At 47.8% G+C, this 22,395-nt stretch overlaps 1 protein-coding gene across 1 annotated transcript in view; it reads right to left on the reverse strand.

Moving 5' to 3' along the window:
* NCKIPSD (NCK interacting protein with SH3 domain) overlaps positions 1–22,395 on the reverse strand; it is a 49,594-nt gene that overhangs the window by 26,613 nt on the left and 586 nt on the right. Inside the window, 2 exon segments of the mRNA XM_086618970.1 lie at positions 2,611–2,812; positions 3,579–3,691. Of these exon segments, the coding sequence (XP_086475096.1) occupies positions 2,611–2,812; positions 3,579–3,691 (315 nt within the window).

The following is a 22,395-nucleotide window of genomic DNA, read 5'->3' on the forward strand; positions in this document are numbered from 1 at the left end:
ATCTGGAAAGCTCAGCTGTGCTAAAAGCAGAGCCCCCTCAGCAGAGGGATGGAGCTAACGGCACGAGTCGGAGCTGCTTGGCACGGCACAGCCACGATTACAGAAACAGCAGGATTTAGCAGACAGGCAGGCTCAGAGCTTAGAGCAGCAGCATGACGGTACTTGGAGACAGCTAGGGCTGGGTCATTCTGGAGTATTTCCATGGCTTCATTAGCCCTTCCAAATTTACCATGCGAGTTTAACACAGCTATTACAGACTAGTGTTTAAATTAATAAATGTACGGCTAACGTTAGCTCAGAGCCCTCTGCCAGCCTCATTTAGATGTGAAGCATCCCACGAATTTCCCTGCACTGATGCCTGGCTGAGCTGTGAGCTGCAGCATGGTCAGGAGTTGTGAGGGGTAACCGATGGCCTCCCTCTGCTCCACATCCCAGCTGCTGCTGTGAGCCAAGAAGAGGAGGAAAGGGGAGAAAACATCCTCTGTCCAGCTGCTGTGGGGAAGGTGACCACATAGAAGTCCTTGCAGCTCAGATCTCTCCTGCCCAGGGAGAAAAGAATAGGGACCTTATCAAGGGTCCAGAGAGAAGTGCCTACACATGCGCTGAAAGCCTTCCTTTCCCCAGCGCTCTACAAGGGGGCTGCGAACTTTCCCAAATCTGCAGATTTTACAGTCTGCTGCTTCTCCTTTTCCATTTTGCAGGGACTGCTAGCAGAGGCTCTGTTCCCCAAGCTGCTTGTGAGAAGAGTTGACTCAACCACAACGCTCTCATCCTCTTGCCAATCAGGCAGGCAGAGAACACCACCACTCCTTCAGCTCTAACTCCTGGGAATTATGCTAGTATAGTAGGAACAATTAAACAACAACAAAAAAATAAAAGTAAATGAAACTAATAATCCTGTGCCCACCACCTTTTCTAGACAAACTCTGCCAAGCCAGACACACTAGTCTGCGGCAAAGGCTTCTGGAGATGAACATCACAAAGCCCACTGGGCATTCACAAATGCAGCAGGCTGACTAAAACACTCAGAGCCCAGGTTTCTCTCTTAGCAGCTGGTATGTAACTGCCCCAGCTTCCCACCTCATGCTAACTACAGAGGAGCTGAAAAGAGGCTCAGCACAGGTGTCATCACCAACTACTTCAGCCAGTTCAGCCCCGGCAGCAAAGCCACCGACCGGAAATCTGCACTTCAAATTTCACTTAAATTTTCAGATGCAAACATTGAACGCACCTGAAAGTCCCAAGCAGTGAAAAGCACATCCCAAGAGCCCTACTTCTCCAGAGTTAGTGAGAAAGTTTAGAATTCAGTCGGTTTCCTCTTAGGCAGCTGCATAACCAGTGGAAGAAAGCAATGCTGCTTCCACCGTTTCTTGTTTTCAAAGCACACAGGAAATCCGTTGACTGAACTGTTAAAATCTCAAGGAGCCCTTTCAGCACAGGGCAAAGCTGGATGCCCTTTTACTGCACCCTCAGTGCCACTCCGACAGAAACTCTTCTTTGTCAGCCAAGGAATCTGTCTTGCTCCTTTTTGGCAAGCAACCAAACCACAGACCAGATAAAGACGGGGAATCGGCATGGAGAACGGGCTGTAAGGTGCTCCATCCCTCTTAGCCCATAAAGCACAGGTTTGAGAATGGAGCTGGTTTGGCTGCCCAGAAAAGAAAACGAATACCAAGGAGAAAAACAGGTTTTGTAAGGCTTGCCATGTTCTGCATGAGCCAGAGCTACTTTTCATCTCTGCAGACTCGCAATTCTTCGAGTGTAAAACAAGCCTCCTCTGCTAGGAGTGACAGTGTATGAGTACCTTACAAACACTGTCTCCAAACATCCCAGATAGATGAAGAAAAAACTACAGTGCACATGTTCATCAGTAGGAGAAAAAAATAATCTCCATGTTCATCCTTGCTTGGTGCCTTGAGCCCTAACACCTAGCTACCCCTACACAGCATGATCTGCCACATCGTTCATTCCCATCAACTGCTGCATCCGTCCTCAGCTACTCCTTTGAAGTCTCACTGGCGCCACACAGTAGCCTTGGAACTGTGTGCTGCTGAGATAAAAAAAAATCTGCTCTAAATCATTTCCTGCAATTTACCTTTAATTCATCATGACAAGGAACATTCAGATAAAGCAGGATCTTTCGGGTTTTTTTTTATGTTTTGAGTAGTAAAAATAGGCAACCACAGCAGATAAAATGCTTAAGGACCAAAGATCTTCTGCAGATTTAACAAGGGGAAACACAAAGAGGTGCTGAGTGCTTGGAGGAAGTTCTGCTGCTCACGTCAAAACTGTTCTTCAAAGTATTCTCTGGGAGCTTGCAACTCTTTTAGAAAGATGTCAAGAGAGAGTCATACAATCTAGAGCAGATCTTGCATGTCACCATAAAACCATGGACCCTCAAGGATCCCAAAAAGCATTACAAGTGTAAATAGCAAAGGGACTGTTCCAGACTTCTTAGATAGAGACAGCATCAGTTCACACTGCAGTAATCCTAGGTAAGCAGCACAAACACTTGATTTGTGACTTCAGTAGCAAGGGCATTTTATTTAACAGGACAAGTGATGTCATACCACCAAAGGAGGAACCTAGAAAGCATCTAGCCACTGTTACCTGATAGAGACCTTCATCCTCCTCCTCGAACTCAGTGTTTGGAAGACTGTGATGGCGCTCGTATCCCGTCCGGCACACCCCGTTGGGCTGCCGTGCCACATCCAGATGGTGATCGCTGGAGGACTGTGTCATAACCATCCCCTGTGGGGTGGGAGAGTGACCTTTGCGGGACACGGTCTCTTTCCGGTGATGGATCAGTTTTCTGAAACGGAATGACATCATCAGGAACAGTAAAGCTAAAGGAAAGGAGCAACCGTGTTGCAACATTTAAATGATATATTTACGTGATTTATTGCATTTAGGCTACATATACCAGAATGAGTTACATTACTCTGAACACCAACTCCAGTTTCATTAACAAGTAAGAAAGCACTTCTGGGGGAGGAAGGAAGAAGCTTTGCAAGAGCCCATGATTATTCATCAGTTCGCTGGAGAAAAATGCCTCTTCCTCGGGGGAGAGGCACATATTGCATCGCAAGCGTCAGAAATTGCCTGCACTTAGAATCACTGTTCAACTGAGATTAAGCCAGCGTGCCTCAGTGCAGAGTGTGAGGTGTCAGAGAAAAACAAAAATTCTTCTCACAAGCAATTATTTGAGCACATGTTAAGGACCTAGTTCCACATGCCAGCAGCCTCTACAATTCCCAGTCAGAAGAGTGGAGAAAACGCTTCCAGAAGGTCTTGGATTTCTCCTCCTAAGCCTACAGTGCAGCTCAGTTTCCTCTTCTTTACACCCACAGGGATAGAGGGGGGAGAAGGAAGCACCGCATTGCTGGATGCGGTTGACAGGAAGAACAGCATCAGCTACCAGCTCAAACACTGGGAAGCTCTCTCAGCACATCAGCACTTTCCAGCACCGCGACTCAAATCAACGATGTTCAACTTGACTCCCAAGAATAAAAAGACACCAGCATCACACGTTGACTGCCCTCCATCCACCAGCTCTCCCAGACACCTGTTGTACTTACTGCAGGACATCTCTCTGCTCCAGGTTGTACTTTCCCCCATTCTTCATGGCCGCGTTGTGCACAGCCTCAATGGCACGGTCAATAGACTGGAGAACCACATCTTGCTCCAGCACCTGAGAAACACAACATCCCACACGTTACTGCATCACTTCACCTGTGGTTCTTGTGCAGCAGAGCTTAGGGCACGAGAGACCGCAGCACGGGAAGCCCACAGAGCAGGTAACCGCACGAGCCAAACCGCCAACAAACAGCTCCCAGAGCCAGAATCTCATCTTAGCACCACCTCACTTTTCCCCTCCTTCCTCCAAAGAAAACATATTTGAAGCCGTGCTTCAAACTGAGTCTGCCCTTTTAAGGTTTATGGTTGGAAAACAGTCACTGTTAATGACATCGATGCCCACCAATCACTACAGGAACACCCGGGGCAGAGCTTCAGGACCACACAGCAGCTCTGAATAGTCAGTCTGCTGCAGGGAGCTTTTGAGATCCCACTGCAAAGCCCACCTTAACCCAAGCTCAGTTCTTTCTGCTCTCACTGACTTGCTATGGAGCAAATACCCATAGCAAGGGTCTATCTTGTCGGTGTAACAGACCTAGTCAAAATCTAGAGTTCATTGGCTCTGGGTTTGCATTTTTGCTCTTTTATTGATGGTTTTCATACTAGTTTTGCAACTTCAAGTGCCTTTTCCAAATCTCCACCCAAACTGTCACAGCAACCTTTATTCCTCCTTCCAGCCAGCTTAGCATTCGTTACTGCAGCTGAAATAATCGCCAGCCCTGAAGCAAGAAATGCTAAAGACATCATCACCAAGGTTACACAGGAGGCTGGGAGAACTGTGGTGAAGGGGCACGGGAAGGTAAAGCATGTTTCCACACTTGGACATTCTTCAAGGCTTCGTTTATCAACAGCTGGCATGCCTTCAGAAGAAAAGACCTTTACAGGACATAAGGCTGAAGGCAAAGGACGTGCTATCAAGTCTTTGCCCCGGATCCAGCAGACCCACAGGTCTCCCATCAGCTGGCGGTGATCCCTGCACCATCCATTTGGTACCACCACCGGCAGCCTCAGCCCGTGCATGTAGGGGAGGAGCAGGAGAGGAGTGCTTGGACTCCAGCACTCATTGCAGCTGTTGGAACACTAAAACCCCCTTCATCTTCACTTGCTTTGCCCCCTCCCTGCATCAGAGCAACCATTTATCCAGCCAAGGAGTGGCTGGAATCTCATCAAGGATGCACCTTAATTGGCCTTAGGGGAGCCTAAGGAGCAGCAGAAGGCAAGCCCTCCCCCGCTGGGGCCAAAAGTGCCTGCCTCCATAGCACCGGCATGCAGTTTTCTGATAACATGCTATGCATTATTTATATTCTGATTAATTACTAAACCAAATGTGAATTAACAGCAACTGCAGACTATGGGAAAAAAAAAAAATACCACCTCCAAACAAGGTGGGGATGAGAAGCCCCCTCTGCAACACGCAGCTTGGAAAGAAAAATTTAGGAGTTTTTTTTTGTTGGTTTGTTTTCCCAAGAAAGAGAGATGGGGAAGAAAGCAACTGCGGAGAGCTTTAAAAATAAAACCAGGTATGTTAAAATATATCTACCAAATTTGTTAAAGTATCAGATCAAGGATAAAAGCAACACTCAGAACCCAACTTTGGGATGAAGCCTCCAAGCAGCTCCATACAGCCTAGGGAGCATTTCACCACCTCCAACTACAGATCTAAGTAAGGAAATGGAGCAAAGTCCATTTGAACACATTTAAAGGAGCACTGGAAGGAAAGATAAGTTATTTCACAGAACGCATCTTGTTTTCTGAGAAGATAAGAGAAAATTACCGGAGTAATTTTGTGCCTTCTGCACAGCCCACCCACCCTCGTGCTGCTCTCACCCCAAAATTCAACACAGCTCCTGATGCAGCCTCCAATACCTGCCCTGGAACACTCCCTGGTCCCCCACTTGTAGTCCCTCCACATCCACCACCCCCCCATCATGCCACCTTCTCTCACCCTTCCTAGCCTGCCAGGCTTTCACCCATGTGGGTTTCCATCTTTCTCAGTCTGATCTTCCCTGGGAAGATCACAGTACAGAGACCTGAATCCCACTGAATCCCATGGCTCAGCATCAATGCCCTCTTCCAGAGAGCACATCAGCATCATCCACGGCCCACAGGAATCCACAAGCTGGAGCTGCTACTGGCTGTGCGATGCCATTTGCTACGGAGATGGCACTTCTGATAAAACACAGCATTTTCACACTAATGCAGCTGTGGTGTGACAATCTGCTTTTAGCTGCTGCGCTCCTCCCTCCCTTTGTTTCCCCTCCCCAACTCTCTATTAAGAGGGCCCTGGCAAAAGGGCTGGAATAAAAAAGCAGCATTAACTTGCCACTTGCACTTTATGACATTGTTGATGCTGCTTGTAAATCATCTGCTTGTCCCTTGCTCAGCTGAGCTGGGCAGGGAGCAGGGTCTTCTGCACAGGAGCCGCCTCATAATCGGGGTTTGCAGGACACCCAGCATTGGGGATCCCTTGCACTGTAGTCATAAACTTAAAAACCAGAAATCAGTATCCTGGATAAATCATGTGATTAGAAGGAAGCCGCACACTGCTTGGGTTAACCAAAATGGCATTGCTTTGTTTGAAGTGGACGGACAAAAAAAGCACGTTGCAGTTAAAAGAAGCATGGATTGTGCAGGGGTGAAAATCAGGTTTGCCAGTGCCACACTTACAATCTCCTTCTCCCTAGGACTCAAGGGATGACCTGCTCAAGGCAATTTAGGAAAAAGCATGTAGTTTAGGAAGAGCAGTCACTCCACAGCGCTGGCAGGGGATTCCTGACTGCATTCTGCACTCGCTCCCGAGGACATTCACAGCTGGGACAGGGGCAGGCAGAGGTCCCCAGCAGCAGAACCCCACCTTCTCCAACGCTCACAGACAATCCTGGCAACACACAGTTCCACGGCCTCCAAAAAAGAGGTCGCAAACCAGCACCAAGGTAAGGAGCAGAGCCTTTGAGCTCAGGCAGGAGGAGTCAGTGCTCAGAAGTCTGCTTCGGCGCCCGCAGGGTCCTGCACCGCGATCCAGCCCCTGTCCCCTCCCACGCTCCAGGACACAGAGCTGAAACCCTGCTCATGGCAGGCTAAGCTGAGGCTCACACAGAAGCGGGGGGAGCGCACGGAAAGGGCATTGCTGTACAGCGTGCTGTCAGAGGAGCCGTACCAAGTAAAGCCCAGGAATTCAGCTGGATTTACCGATGATTCAGGGGCGGGGGCTGGCAGAGCCCTGAGTAGCCACTGCAGCACACCAGCCCTTAATTGCATCCTTCACCAGTTACCACTGGTGGCATAGACACGTTAGTGGCTCCTGAAACGCGAAGAAGGCAGCAGGGATAGGGAAACGATGGTGGTGGAAGGTGCTGGCCACATGTACCCACCCTTCCGGGGCGAGGGCAGGGGTCTCCTTGGTTGGGGTGGGGTGGCACAGCTATCCAGCTGTGGCCAAGAGGCGTCAAGAGGACATCACCTTCCGTCCAACGTACCGTGAAAAGAGAGGGGTATTTTGGAGAGGTACTGATCCATATTCACATGGTATCTCACCCCAGAAAGGAGTGGCTGCCTCCTCCTCTATCAGATATTTCTGGTTTAATCAAATAAAACACTGCAGCAGAGAAACGCTGGGCTCTGTGAACAGCCTGTCACAACCAGCCTGGCTACACCAAGAGGCAGGGGAAGGGCAGAGCAGTGACCCCTGACCGTCACAGGCGAGACTGGCTGATGGGGAGCCATATCGGAGAACCGGGGGCACCGTCGGCACCCCACAGGCGAGCTGCCCTGCAGGAACAAGTTACAGCTCAATTAGAGCCACGAATATCAGCCAGGAAACAGAATTTTTGCCTTTATAGCCCAGCGTGGGAGAATCACAGAAGCATCAATAAATCATTATTTCCTCTCTCCTTGCTAATAACACGAGCAAACAAAGGGTTTCCCCAGAGCCCGCTGCCAATTTCCTCCTGCCCCCATTCGCAGGAAGGGGCTCCTCACCCGAGGAGGGACAGAGCCAGACCTCAGCACTGCCCCGGGTGCTCTGCACACACCCCCTTCCCAAGGCAGGCAGGGAAGGAGGCCTCTGCCAAGGCCAAAGCCAGGCTTTCCAAAAGCATCCTTCCAGGATGTCTCAGGGGTACAGCTACCACGAGGCATGGCCTTGCACAGGCAGGGACGCGTTCACTCCACGGCTCACATCGCTCATCTCCACTGCCCCAAAAGCAGCCTCCCCAAAGAGAGCACATGTGCACAGGACATGTCGCATGCCTCCGCTTCCCCCACGTACGGACCGATGGGAGACCCGAGTGTTTCGGAGAACGCCGTTGGTGTCCTGGCTGCGCAGGCAGCACGACCTGCTCTCCTGGGGCTATCGAAAAACTCCCTCTTCGTTTTGAGTCCTTCCACACGTACCGCTGGCGTTGTTTAAACGCGCTCACACAGAAGAACTTGCTCAACAGTCTAGAATAATCATACCTTTCAGAAAAGCACTTTCTAGACAAACTGGCTGACAGCCGCATCAGCACAGACAGGCTGAGCCACGCTGCGCGTGCGAGACTCCCACGTTTATGAAAGTGGCCCATTAACGTACGGCAGCCTTTTCTTTGCCTCCACAGGGGGCTGATCCAAGAAAACGTGACTTTTTTTTTTTTCCTCCTGCCTTCCCATTTTTTAGCGATCAAAGGCGTTTTGCTCTCCTGCATGTGCAGCAATCGGTGCCCTCGTTCCTTTTGCAGCCATAGGGGTGCCCAGGCAAAGCTGCTGATTTTCACCCTCATGCCATTGCTCCGGCTCTCACAACACGACAACAAAAGACAGACAAAGTTTTGTCTCCAGTGACAGCTCAGTTTTCACGCAGCTGCACTGACACAGACGGACCACGCTGAAATTAGGATATTTATCCCTCTGGCATACACAGGCACAGCCTGGTTCTTTGTTACTCAAATCAGAGACGAACGCCACCTCTTAGGTCACATGCCATTCGTCCCCAGTCACCACCAGACCGTCTGCATGCTGTGTTATTCCTTCCAGATTTAAATGATAGCGGCAGCAATTTACAAAAATCAACTAGCCTTTGTCCGCGGCAGAGTGGCGTACCAGATATGAGCTGCCCTTCCTGAACCACACGGCTCAAACAAATGGGCTGAGTTTGGGTTTTTTTCCATTGCTGTGGGAAATTCAGCTCCTTTCTCTTCCCCTTTTTGCAGCCCCAACCAGAAATTTTTAGTCCCTAGGCTGTTGGCTACAAGATATCCATTAATTTATTCTTGTTGGCACAAAGATATTGGGCCTTGTGGCACTTAAAAAAAAATACATGATAAGAACAGGAGTGAAACAATGGGCAACTGTCCTGGTTATTGAGCGAATAAGATGAGAAAAGCTCCAAACAAACCTGCAGCATCTCTGACTCGCTAGCAAGTGAACAAAGACATGGCTGAGCTGTTCTGACAAAGAGGCAGCCAGAAGCAGACCTGGAATTCCTGCTGATACGCTATGGTGGGTTTCTAACAGATCGGTGTTTTTCCGCTGAGCGCTGACAGCAGCCGCTCGAGCGGACAGCCTGCACAAATGAGAAACGAAGGGAAAGGATAGTCAGGGAAAGGGCTTAAGCTGTGCAAATCACGCTAAAGCAAAAGCCAGAGCTCCTAGCAAAAGAGATATACTAACTAAGGACAGTACAGGCATGAGTAGCATTTGGAATAAATAAATCCTGAAGGCAGCAGAGGGATGCCCAACTGCACAACAACCAAACTTCAACCAATTTCTCTCCCGGGAGCAGGCAGCTTCAGAGTCAGAGAGAAGAGGGCAAACACGCTGAGGAACAACGGAATGCATGCAACACACCGCGGCACACTTGTACTTCCCAAGGTGGAAATGCTTCATCCTGGGTCTCTCCAGCCATGCTCAGACCCTGTTCACTGACCACGATGATTGGAATCAGCCACCGATTCCTTCCCCTCGCAATTCTGTGCCTTCCAGTACCCAGAACATGTCTCTAAGCCAAAACACGCTAAGAGGATAAAAGTAGAAACAGAAGTTTTAAAAACAAAGCAGACAATGCATACTTATAAATCTTGCTGTTCCCTGCTGCCTCAATTCTTACTGCTCTCAAAGCTTCAGGAGACTTCTCTGGCTCAGCCTGTCCCAGGTGAACAGCCACCAGACAACAGAGCTGCCCCTCTTTAGGGTTTATCTGTTCGGCATCCTTTTGGCAGGCCACTGTCAGGCCAAGTCAATATCTGACATGATCGACATTGAACCTGTGCAGGGGAAACCTATGTTTCCACATACATATATGCATATATAAATTATACACACACACACATATATATTACAGCTACCATCTCCACTGCACAACACTGCAGATTGCCTTTGCTTTGATGAAGCTGTGTATTTCACCACGTGCAGAGGAGCGCTATTGAACAGGAGATGCCATTCATGCTTTTGGCTTATTAGTGCTATACTCAAAAATTACCTGAAGTTTGGTGTGCTGGCTAATTATAGCAAAGCTGTTTAAAGACTGTTGAGGGTGCAGGTGCAGGGCAGCAAGGGAGGAGGTATCAGAGAGGCTGAAATACTCCCCTCCTGAAATGAGGTCGATCATGTTAATTGGCCACAAACAAAATACCCAAGTATCCAACTGCTTGTTAGCTGAGAGCTGCTCATGCAAGCATTTATTCCTGATAAAGCAGATGCTTCCACTGAAGCAATCAGCACCCACTCACTAAATTCAGGGAGTCAACACAATCGAGCTTTATTGGGACAATGATAAAGCTAATGCTAACTCATGCCCAAAAAGAAATGAAGATACAATTGAGACCTGTAGCGGTGTCTTACAGCTACAACTGTTACATGTGTGATCATAAAGACAAAGCACAAGCCAAAAAAAAAATCCTAGAAAATTACAGACTAAAGACCCTGCAGCCTCCCAAGTCACCTTTTGACTGGGAGACAGCAGGAGTGGACAGCACACGATTTTTCTATGCTGCAAAACTTAGGCAGACTGACAGTTTCCATTGACCTACAAAAGTACCTTGAGAATTGCAAGTTTAGCTAAGTTTATCAGAGGAATGAGGCTAACTTGCTGTTATCTCCAGATTCAGTTCAAGAACAAATCCAGGGGTTTGTTTAGTGGCCTTTTTTACCTTAAAAAAAGATTAAAGGGTTCAACTGGATTTGCTGACATGTCACCTGTAAGGAAGTAAGAGGTGGGTCATGGAAGAAAAGCAATTTATTAGTGTCCCACACTATCTGCAGGGAAAAAACAGTCTACTGCTCTAGCTGCAAGTTCTAATCCCATCTCCTTTTGCAGCGTGGAGTGGAACAGGCTCCCCAGAAACACAAAGAAACGGGAACAGGAGGGGAATGGCCTCTTAGGACATTGTGCTACAGGCAGCAGAACAGCCATAATCCTGTTTTCCTCACTTCCCGAGGCAGTGAACAAAAAAGTGCATTTGTTGGACTGTTCCCTTCTCACGCACAAAACTTTCAGCCCAGCTCATGTGCCTTATTACAGTACTAATTTCTCAGGTCCACCTTTTCACATCCCTGTGGGACAAGTCCCAGAGGAAAGATGATGGCCAGGGCTCAGTTCACCTGCACCCGACCCAGCTGGTGGTCCCTCCAGGGAGCGGGGCCAGAGGAGGAACCACAGGGGAGAGAAGGTGGGCGGAAGCTGCCTGACAGCAAGCAAGGGGCTATGGTAACTCTCAAGCTGTGTGGTTTGCACAACCCCTGTGTACACTGTCTCTCTCCCCCTTTTTTTTTCCTCCCTCCTATCCACTCCCCCAGGTCAAGGCTGATCACTCTTCACTGCTCACAACTCCCCACAGCCCAGCTATGAGAGCTTTGGGTGGTCCTCCACATCTGAAGAGTCACACAAGACCAAATATTGCCAACTGTGGTTTTGCAAGAAGATATTTTTTTCTCAGCCATTAACAGTATATTAATGATGTTTAAAAGCTTTTAAAGTGACTAGAGCTTGTTAACATTTTGAGATCTTAGGTTTCTGAACAAGAGCTCCAGGATACAAGCAGTCCACATGTGTTCATGCATGTAAAAGTCTCAGATGCCAGCTCATATCACTGGGCAAGGCTTCTAAGAGAGCCCAAGACCACAGACAAAATGATGCTTCCCAAAACTGAATGCTGGAGGGGTTTCTTTCTATCTCTGATGTGAAGAATTATAGTGTACAGGCTCCTTGATAAAGCTGCACAATTACTTCAATGTTTCTGCTATCTCTTGTCATCAAGCTAATGGAAGACAGACACATGAAATCAATTCAAAAAACAAATTAAAGGAGATGCATTTTTCAGTTTAAGTCAATAAAGGTGATTCTGGGCAGACAAAAACATCATCACTTAGAACCCAGCACTTCAAGGGATGTTGGGGGGGTTTATGCCAAATGGAAAGGTCTTTAGCTACAAACACTTTGATTCAGCCAGGCTCAGGGAAATCCCTAAGCTTCTGCATTAAGTAGGTAATGAATTTTTATGATCATCATTCTTACTTAAGGTACTGGGTTTTCATGCAATTATTCTTTTTACATGCTGAAAAACATGGGCTGCCTTGATACTCGAGCTTCTCCCCACATATTCTTCAGGGACAGCCAAGCCCAGGCACGGAGGGGAAGAGACTGTGGACCTGCCTTCTGCTGTGTCACTTGGGTGTGATTTACAACCTGGGCATAGCACACCGTGTTCAAAGGCGGTGCCCCCTCCATCCCCTGCAAACACATGTCCTTTCCTCAGGAGGAGAGGGAAAAAAGGTACCCTCAAGCAGCCTGGAAAGCCAGAGAATTCACTGAGTTTACCCAAAAAGGAATTGTCATCCCATCAGACTGAGAGGCCACGGAGGTTTGCATTTGTCTGCTCAGTGGAGAGCTTCAACTTGATCTCTTTAGGCAGCCATCTGGTTTTCATGGGACCTGCCATGGTTCTCTGTACAACCATTGCAGCACACAGACACCGCACTGAACTCAACTGGCAGAGAGCCCTCCACCCCGAGAACCTGTCCACCATTTCCATTCTCCACGTGTGACTGGGCGAAAGTCACCTACGTGGTCCAGCAAGGCTTTCTTCCCTCCTTCAGAGAAGGAGGATGCAATTCAGAGGCTGAGCCGTCGCTGGCAGGACAGGCAGAGGAGTTTGCGGGCAGCGGAGCTGGAGCAGGCAGCAGGAACAGTGGGAGATAACCCAATGGCATTAGCAGCTGTGGATGTATTACCCCACGCACAAACCTCATGGACAAGAATTCACAACCTTTTCATCAAGACATTATCCCAGCTTCCAGGTGATCCCCTCCTCCTCGTGGGTGAGTGTCTATTTTTGCAGCTGTTGCCTCATCTTCTCCCTCATCCCTTTGTTTCTATTCAATATAATAGAAGGTTTGGAGCTGAGGCTTGCCCTCAGGTTTCCACACTGCAAGGCACTGTCCCCACTTGTACTAGAAAAAAAAACAAGAAATAATTAATAGCTATTACTTAGAAGAGATCTAATCTGAACCTCAAACCAGTGATTTAGCAAGAGGCTACCAACAGCCTGGAATTATCTAGCATGCTTAAGTCCGACAGCTTGATTTCTTTTTTCTTTTTTTTTTTTTCAAATTAAACCTCTTGAGCAGCTAAACAGACTAAAACATCAGCCTATGCTGACGTTTCCAGATCACAGGCACAAAAATCACCATCTTGCAGACCACGTTCACGCACACCACTGCAGCCTCAGCAGCTTGGGCAGGAAAGGAGGACGAAGCAGTGTAGGTGGGACCCCACCAGCAGGACAGCACGGACAGACACCCATGCAAAAGCACATCTCGCTAGCATGAAAGGCAGCCTGAGCCCGAGCAATGGGCTCACTATACTCCCAGCTGGGAGATGCTGACCCTTCAGCTGTACCAGATGGACAGGAGGAAGAACACAAGCTCTACAAATCAGCAATCAAGAAGTAAGCAGCTTCCAAGGAGGAAGTGGGTGACAACTTCTTCTAAACAACTTCAACAGGCAAACAAATAACCAGGAAAAACAAACCTATGAACTTCTCACCTCATTCTAAAAAGCCCACACTGCCAAAATTTTACTTCCCTTTCTTGATTAAAGCCTTATGCTAAAAGAGGACAAGTTTTAGTGCTTTGTTCCTCTGCAAGGAACACAAACAGCTCTGCCAAGTAAACTCTGCATCCCAGGGTTTGGACACAGAAGAGCTGAAGAGAAGCTAACGCTCCTCTCCTGCTGCAGCGGGTCTTGTCTTTGGGACAACTCCTATTTCTCTGTTAGTGCCAACAGAGCTTTGCCCAGAATAGTTTTCAACATCTCCATGGCAAAAAGGCAATGGAGGGTGAAGGGCAGCAGAGAGATACAGATGCAGTCATGAATCGTGTCCTCTGTTCCACTTCTCACATGACAAACTTCAAAACACTTTAAAAAAAAAAATCAAAGGTTATGCTATGTGATAAACATCAAGACAAGTTAGGCTTGACAAGTCCCTCCTGTAAAGGTCAAAACTTTATTCGTGAGCCACTGGCTGGGGAAGCAAAGTGATGCTGCTCCAGAAGCTGGACCGAGACCCACCACAATTCCTGCTGCAACTCAAGACCAGAGGCAACAAGGATGGTCAGGGTCCACAGAAAGAATTTCCAGTGGACCTAAATGGACTGTCACTTCCAATGAGAAGTTTTCCTCTAAATACAAGCATATTGCAGCTCTAGATATCAACTCATGGTAAAAACAACAACTGGAGTCCTGCCACAGTGCTGGCTTCCATTTCCCTCTACTGCAGCACAGAGACCAAACTGCTTCTTGCATTTACAGGAGCACTCAGAAGCAGCCCCAGCATCAAGCTCAATTATTTCTCCCGAGCCTTCCGACATTGATTTGTCATCTGCCAGCCCTGGAAACGGCAGCTCCTTCCCCATCAGAAGTTAGCACCCGTTAGCAACGGGCCACAGCCAAGAAGCAAGCCTTGATTTAAGGTTTTCTCTCTGGAACAAATGCAATGCACGTGCATTTTAATTTAAAACTCTCTGCACACAGAGCTCTATTAGAACCTCTGGCTTGTAAAATTTTGGTCATAGCATTGACCATGAAGGATGTCAGCACTTGTGCAGTCTAATTGTCTTGCAGACTACCTAAAGCTACAGTTGCACACTAAGGCTGCTTGTACTTCCCTCCTTATAAACCCCTCCTGGAATTTATCCTTTTTCCAGCACCCAGACTGACAGCTCATATGCTGAATACATAATCCTGGCTGGGAATGACAAAGTTTAAATCCTTCATGAGGGAGTGAAGCTGGGATGCTCTTAAAAATTCTGTTTGTTTTTATGTACATCTGAGCTATACAGATAAGGGAAGAAAAAGGGGAGGCTGCTTCTCTTCCAGAACCAGAGCTCTCCTGACAACCTCAACAGACAGGTTTAGCTGTTTCCCATGTTTCAGCCACTGACAGATGTAAATACCCATTTTAAACCATAGGATTTGACTTCTCCCACAGGCATTAATATGCCCCAGACCTTGGAAGGGATCTTCTTAAGTCAGTCAGTGACCACGATGTGGTCTGCTTTTGTCAAAGCCTTTCCTAGCGTACAGCCTGCTCTGAGCACAGAGGTTACTCATCTCTTGCAAGGAGGGTTCTTCCTGTTGTTTTCCCATCATCACTAACACCAGCACATTTTTCTCCAAGGACAACCAATATGAATTCCTTCTCCCTGCTCTTCAGTGTCTTCTTTGCTCTGTACTTCACACAGAGCAACAACCACAAAAAAAAAGAATCGATTTCTATAAACTGTCTAGTTTATTGGTTTCAATACAAATATCTCCTCCTGTTTTGGTTTTTTTTTTTCTCTACTAAGAGTCCACCTGATGGGATGCTGGCAATCCTGGAAGGACATGCAAGAGTGGGATCATTAGAAAAGATGCACAACTACAAGCACAGAGCAGGTGCAGCTCAGCAAGCCCAGAGACATTCAAACTTCATGTCTGAAGACATCTGCTAATCCCCTTTGGCCCAGAAAGTGCAGCTGAGGCTGAGCTGTTGGTGCCCTGCTCAAGGCGAGGACAGCACAAGGCTGATCATATGAAACATCAGATGTCAGCCAAGGCTGAAGGTGAGATACCATTCAGCAGACTTGTTGTCTAGCACATCCACCAGCTTGACTTGATGTTAGCGCTGTTATTTTAGAGAGACATACGTACGCTGCTGGGAAGTCACCAACAACTAACTTTCCCGTGGGCTGACAGCAGCTTTGATCAGCTTAAATTTGCATCAACTAAGCTTCAACATTAATGAGAAATTCAGTTCAGCCATAAGCCTCCTGGGTGGCCTCTTGCTCCTATCCTCACTTATAGGCAGGACAGCAAGGTCTGGCGAAGAAAGCCACTTGCATGGAGTCCCATAGTGAGCTGGTGGCAAATTTCAACAGAATCCAGATTCCCTTATGTTAACCACAGAAGCACCCTGCTCAATAAATACACACAATCCAGTCATTACTGAAGACTTTTCCTGCAAACAGGGCGAGAGAAGAGCATCTGTTTGCTGTCCTCCAGCATCAGCACCTTGCCAGCTATTTTGAACAGATGCTCCTAGTTCAAAACCAGCAGTTCTTCCCTTCACAACAAGAAGTTGATCATCTTCCAGATGTAAATCAGGAAAGGAAGTCTAGCCATCTTCTACGGATGAAAAGCATTCAAATACCATACAGCAGTCAGGAAAAAAAAAAAAAAATCACAGATTTGATCAGTAAAATTGCAAGATAACAGTAAGCGGCCATTTGTACAACACAGTGAAATGCTCGCGGCAAGACCAGCACTAGAAAGCAGGGGTGAAATGACCTGGCAGACACCGCAACCCTGTGGGGAAGCTGAAAACCAGACTGTGTCTATTGGCTCTGGGCAAGTGCCCCTCCAAAGGTCTAGAAGAAAATGGCACACTTCTTGCTAGTCTGCTCCCTCACCTTGCCCTTACTCCAAGGCAAACAGAGCCACAGCCATATCATTGAAGAACGGATACGGGCTCTCGGATATCTCCTTACTGCTTGCTAACTTCTGACCAAGACAGCCTTCGCGTTGTTCAACCCTGAAACAGACTTAACGCTTCCAGCCCAAAGCAAACCCACCAGGATCACCCAAGCATCCACCAGTGCCACTCCACCCATGCTCAGCCCTTATGCAGCTGCAGGAGAGATAAGCCCAGACCTCAAATACTGCTCATACATGAGCATCCAGGTCACAAAGGCAAGTCTTATCTGATATCAAAAAGCCAATTATTTTTAATCAGAGTAAAAGTGAGAAGAACATATCTTCATAGCCAAGCAAAAATACAGGCTAAAGATCATTAGTGTATTTCTACTTTAATCATTCTGAACTGTGAAGGATTGCAGAACTTGTGGCTAAAATGTCAAGTCTTTAGCTACAGTAATTAGAAATGGTTATAATTCCCCTGCGTAATTTAGTCTCAAGAATAAAACTTCATCTCAAAGCAGTAACAGCTCTGCCATGAGAGCATCTGTTATTGCGACAGTCCAGAAAAAAATGCTTCATTCTTTCAGTCTCTTGCATGTGTCAAGAAATGCAGCCTCAGCTGCAAAGCACTACCAGCTGCTTACTCTCCAAAATAAAACTTTATTTTTAGCTTAAGTGCTTATTCAGGATCTGTGCAAGTACTGCGATTAAGCTCTCACGCCCATTGTAAGCTTCATCAAATCTGCAGCAGACGCAGGCTCCAGCACCGGAGATGGTCTGCACGATCATCACCTTTTGCTCATCTGATGAGAGGAACCCTACCAGGGGTCGGGAGCACTGAGTTTAAAGCTGGATTTTATGTAGATAGAGAGGAAACAGCAAAGCACAATTGCCAAAGCTCAGTTCCCAGTGACCGGGGATTTGCTATTAGAACATCTGATCACTTGATTGACACCATACAACCAACTCCATGCTCCACAGCCATCATGGTCTCCACGCTAGCATGAAAGGTTTGACAGTACTTGAGATACCACAGCTCACTGCTTCCCCAGCAGCCCTACACTGGCACCAGCCTCAGCACGTGTCTCAGTCACCGAACCAATGCATCAGCTATCCCAGCAAAAAAGTAACCAGATATGAAGAGTTTTCCAGCAAGCCAGTGAACTGAATTAACTAGCTGTGGGGCTGACAAGAGCAGAGGCAGCACTGAGGAAGGCTGGACCACGGGGCTGGGCATGGGATGTGGGATGAGGATCAAGGAGCAGCCTTGAGCTGTTAGACCCATGCTTTGAGCCCTGGCACGCTCTGGTCTGCAAGGAAAGCAGCTCCTACACTACCTTGCTCTGCACAACACGCATCCAATCCTGAATGTGTGTCAATGCTACAATATGAAGCAGAACGAAGGGGTTTCCTGCAAACAGAGAGCACTCAAATTTCAGTCCTTCACAGAAACTCTTCTCTTTGCAGCCTGGGAGATGAAACACCGTTCTGCGACTGCCCAGCCAGGATTACCTGTTACCCTGGTGCTGTGCGTTTGCTCATGCTGAAGGAGAATCTTAAGTGGTTGCTAGGCTGCGTGAAGCAGTCTCTTATTTTTATCACATGCCTGTTTATTCTTGTAGAAAAAGATATGGCAAATAGCAACCCAAGGCATCCTCAAAATGCTCATTATACTCTCGGCTGTGTCTGTTTTCTCACCAGATGGTTGAAAGCTTCTTGGCCATCAGCATAAGCATCTCCCTACCCAGACAGACCCCTTCTCACTCCCCCAGAGGTACAACATGAAAGTGTGACTGACCAGAGGAGGCCTCAGCTGAGCAGAGAATCTAAACCCATATTTCAAAAAATTTTTCAATTATTCCACGTAAATTTCAAGTAATTTTGAAAAGGCTACTAATAGTAATTTCAAACCTATTTCCTAAAAGCTTAATACAGCTGCGCAGCTGATTTGCCTGTGTAGTGCAGCAGCCAGCATCCTAAATCATTCCCATTTCACTAAGAAACATCCCCCTGCAACTTAGCACTTATTTTTGCATCCTTGACGTTTACCCATACAGCATTTTACAGCTGCCACTCCCCTCCTCGGCATGTAACATTAACACTTCCATTGACGGGGAGCACAGCCTGGGTCAGCACAGACAAGAGATGAGGCAAGACCAGTCCTGGTGCCTGGTGAGGATGAGCGCTGAAGCAGACTGCTGCTCCCGTACGTGGGTCCCACAGTCAGGAGCAAACCACCGTGGCCAGCCCCTGCCCTGCTCCCTGCCCCAGCAGGAGCAGAGCAAATAAGCTTTCTTGGCAGGACAAGTGTCACCTGTAGGTTTGGGATCCTCCAGGACAGCCGCTCGCTTTGTGCTCCTTGTGCTGCTGCAGTACAGCCTGAAACCTTCATCCAAAGCTGGAATAACTCCAGACTCCTATTACAAAATTACATGACCCATCATAACAGCAGCAGCATACATGCTATTTAACCCAAAGGGAGGACCCCTGCTATTTGCTAGACTTGACATTTGTCCCTTCCTGACACCAAGTGAACCTCCTGCTCCTAAGGAAGCTTTCTAAATTGAACTTTTTACTGCTCCATATAAAGCTTTGAAAGGCCTGCCTTCTGCAGTGATTGTCTGACTCCAGAGGACACCCTAAGCTCCAATTTAACCTCCAATTTTTCTGCCACTCATACATCGCTAAAGCATCAGCACACAGCTGGAGACAAAAGACCAACCTCATGCTGACGGGCACCTTTCCATTCAATCAAATGGCAGAGCACTCATGCCAACAGCTTCACTGCAGCAGGATTTGCCTGGCATTAGATATTAGCATTTGTCTCTTGCTCCATCAGTAACTGAAGGAAATTATCCTACGTGCTGTTACCAACCGGCGCAGCACTGGGTACGCGTTTTCACTTGTCTCAGCAATGGCACCTGTCAGCCCCCGGGTTCAGCATAGCGTTGCTCACTATCACCGTGCCTGCTGGTGTCTCCACTCAAGATCTCCACCGTGGGCGTGCAGAGCGGGGTTCAGCTGCGTGCGAGGACAGCGTTTTGGCAAGCAGTTCACAAGCTGCCCCTGTTCGGCAGCACGTGACCTGATCCTTCCCTCTCGCTGCTTGATGGTTTCAGTACCTATCCCCAGAATGGCACTCGACTTGAAATGACTCTTAATAACCCACAATGGAGCTAAAAGGGAACTACAGAAGAGTAAAATCAGCAGGAATATCAGCTGAAGTTGGGCATTTCTAATTGTCTCAAATTAACGTCACATCATCCGCACCTTCTGGTGCCTTGGCTTGCCCTTAACTTCTTTCTTAGAGGCAATACGTGTTTCTAAGAAGGAGCTGTTGGTTGTTTCCCCCCCAACTAACTCTCTTTTAATAGCAACACTGAGCCACAAGGATATCAGTACAAAATTCTGCCGCATTTGCGACAAAAAGACATCAGCCAAGAATAAACTTTAAATAATAAATGGGAATTATTTTTTCCTCTAGAGAAGCCAAGGCGTGAATTTCTCATATCTATGAAAGCTGAGAGAAAAAAAAAATAAAATCAGGAGGAGCTTGGAAGAAAGCTAATAGTCCTAATAGAGGACAGCAGCAGCAGTCCAAGCCTCTCCCGTGAGCATCCTCTCAGCAGCCTGCTGCAAGGCGTTTTTGGGAGATTCGCTGCTGTTGGCTGCGACTGTTGTGCAACCTATTGCTCACCTGGAACCTGACTGCACTGCTGAGGAAGCCTAAGGCTTACTTTTACAATGGTGACTCCTGTTGGCCACTCTCTCTCCCTGCTAAGCACGCTAACACTAATCATTAGCTGTGTTTTTTTCCCTGTTGTGACTGGGGCAACATTAATTGTCTCCCAAATCGCTGTCACTAGTTATTCTCAGTGCCCTTATGAAACCAAAACGAGTGACAAATTGTGTGCACTCTCATCTTAGACATTCAGCAAACAGCCTCAAGCAGGCCTTCAGCAAGCAGTTGCGTTCTCCCATGAAGAAAAGCAAGTTTTGACTTCAGATCAGCTCTTCAGACCTGACAGGCTGAAACAGAAGAAAGTAAGTCACAGACACAGAACATTACTGCAACTGCAGAGCAGCAAATTAGATCCTGCTGCCTCATGCATCATCAGCGAAGTTCTGATACCGGAAACTTAACGGCCAAAAAAAGATGAGCGGATGCAGGGAAGGCTCTTCTGTTTCCTGCTACCAAGCCTAAGCACGTTTGGCAAAGCTACATCTGAACTAGAGGAGAGAGCTCACAAAGTCACCAGCAATGCTGCTTTAATATTAGTGCAGTGCTAACAGACTGTCAGGAGTCAGCCTGGCAGGCTGCAAGATATCTTAAGGCTGTAGCAAAATATAACGTTAGAAAGGCATGTAAAGTCAGAGGAGAAATCCTCTTCCTGGAGGATTTTGAAACTGGTATGAGTGAGGTGCAGAGATACAGGAAGGCTGCTCCAGAAGGCAGCCAGGGAGAAGGCTCCCGCACCCATGGCAGCGAGAAGACGTCATGCCACACAAGCAAATGAAGCAAGGGACTGCAGAGAGGAAACTCAGGAGCAGGAGCCTGGAGCTATGCCACCGTGGGGTTTTAAAATCTAGTAGTTTAATAAGGTCTTCGCTCTGTAACTAAATCGCTCCTGTAAATAGCTTAAGGGCTTATTGACACACAAGATGTCCCCTCCTGTCAAGCCATTATGCCACGCTGCACAAGAGCCCCAGCCTCGCAAGGAGGCCAGTTCCTGAACCAAGCAGCCAGCACAGAGACCTGGTGTTGCCCTAACACACGTACAGGCTCCCCAGGTAACACTCATCTCACTGAAGTGTTCTGCAAAGCACACACCCACACTTACTTACAGGCTGAGTTACTGCTAATCAGAAATTCAATGGCATCTGAAGGAGTGTCAGCAGCACACTGAAATAAAGTGTTTGTCATCATTTTCAGCCAGACATTAAAAGGCCCATTTGTAGCATTCACGTGCATTTGTGTGCAGTTACCCATTCACTGATGCAAAGTTATCAGCCTGCAGTTGCCACAGCTGCCTCCTGAGGCCCAGAAGCATAAAACCCCCATGAATTAGCTTTATATGAAAGGTCTATTTTAATTCCAGAAGCCATGTTGTCCCTCAGAAGCCTCCAATAAACAGCTCCCTGCACTGTACAAGCCCTAAGAAATCTCTCTCCCAAAACCTGCATGGGCACAGGGCTCACACCCACAGTTGTGGTGGCCAAAAGGTGCCCTCCCTCCTCTGACTCCAGTTAGGGATGCAGCAGCACACTCAGACTCAGTATCACCAACTTGACTGTAATTATTGTCATCGCAGGCAGCTGCTGTGGCTTCTCCCAGCCCCCAGGACGGTACAGGTCTGCTATCGGTGTCATGGTGTGTTGGTGGAAGGAGGACAATCACCCCCTCACTGCCCTTAAGATGCTGGGGTGCTGTGCAAGCAGAAGCCTCCATGGCTGGACAGCTAGGACAGAGATGGCCACACAGTGCTGCTTACTTACACAACCGGGGCTGCTAGTTGGCAGATTCCAGTATCATCAAGTCATCACGTATGCTCCTGCGAGGAGGATGCCCCTCACAATCTCCCCAGGGCATCACTTCATTTTTCTGTCTTCCTCTCCTGCTTCCACAGACGTGAAGCCAGCCCTTCAGCCCCTCAGCTCCTGACCACAGACAGAGTCCTAGGTAGGGTACCCTAGACCCTTACCTACCCCATCTCCTCCAGACGAAGCTACTGAGATGTCATTTTGTCCCCGACCTGCAGAGCTGGTACTCCCTCAACCTTGATCTCCACACAACACCCACAGATGTCTCCTGCCTCCCTTTAAACTCCCGA

This window comes from Tauraco erythrolophus, chromosome 12, assembly GCF_009769465.1.
Source record: "Tauraco erythrolophus isolate bTauEry1 chromosome 12, bTauEry1.pri, whole genome shotgun sequence".
Lineage (NCBI taxonomy): Eukaryota > Metazoa > Chordata > Aves > Musophagiformes > Musophagidae > Tauraco > Tauraco erythrolophus.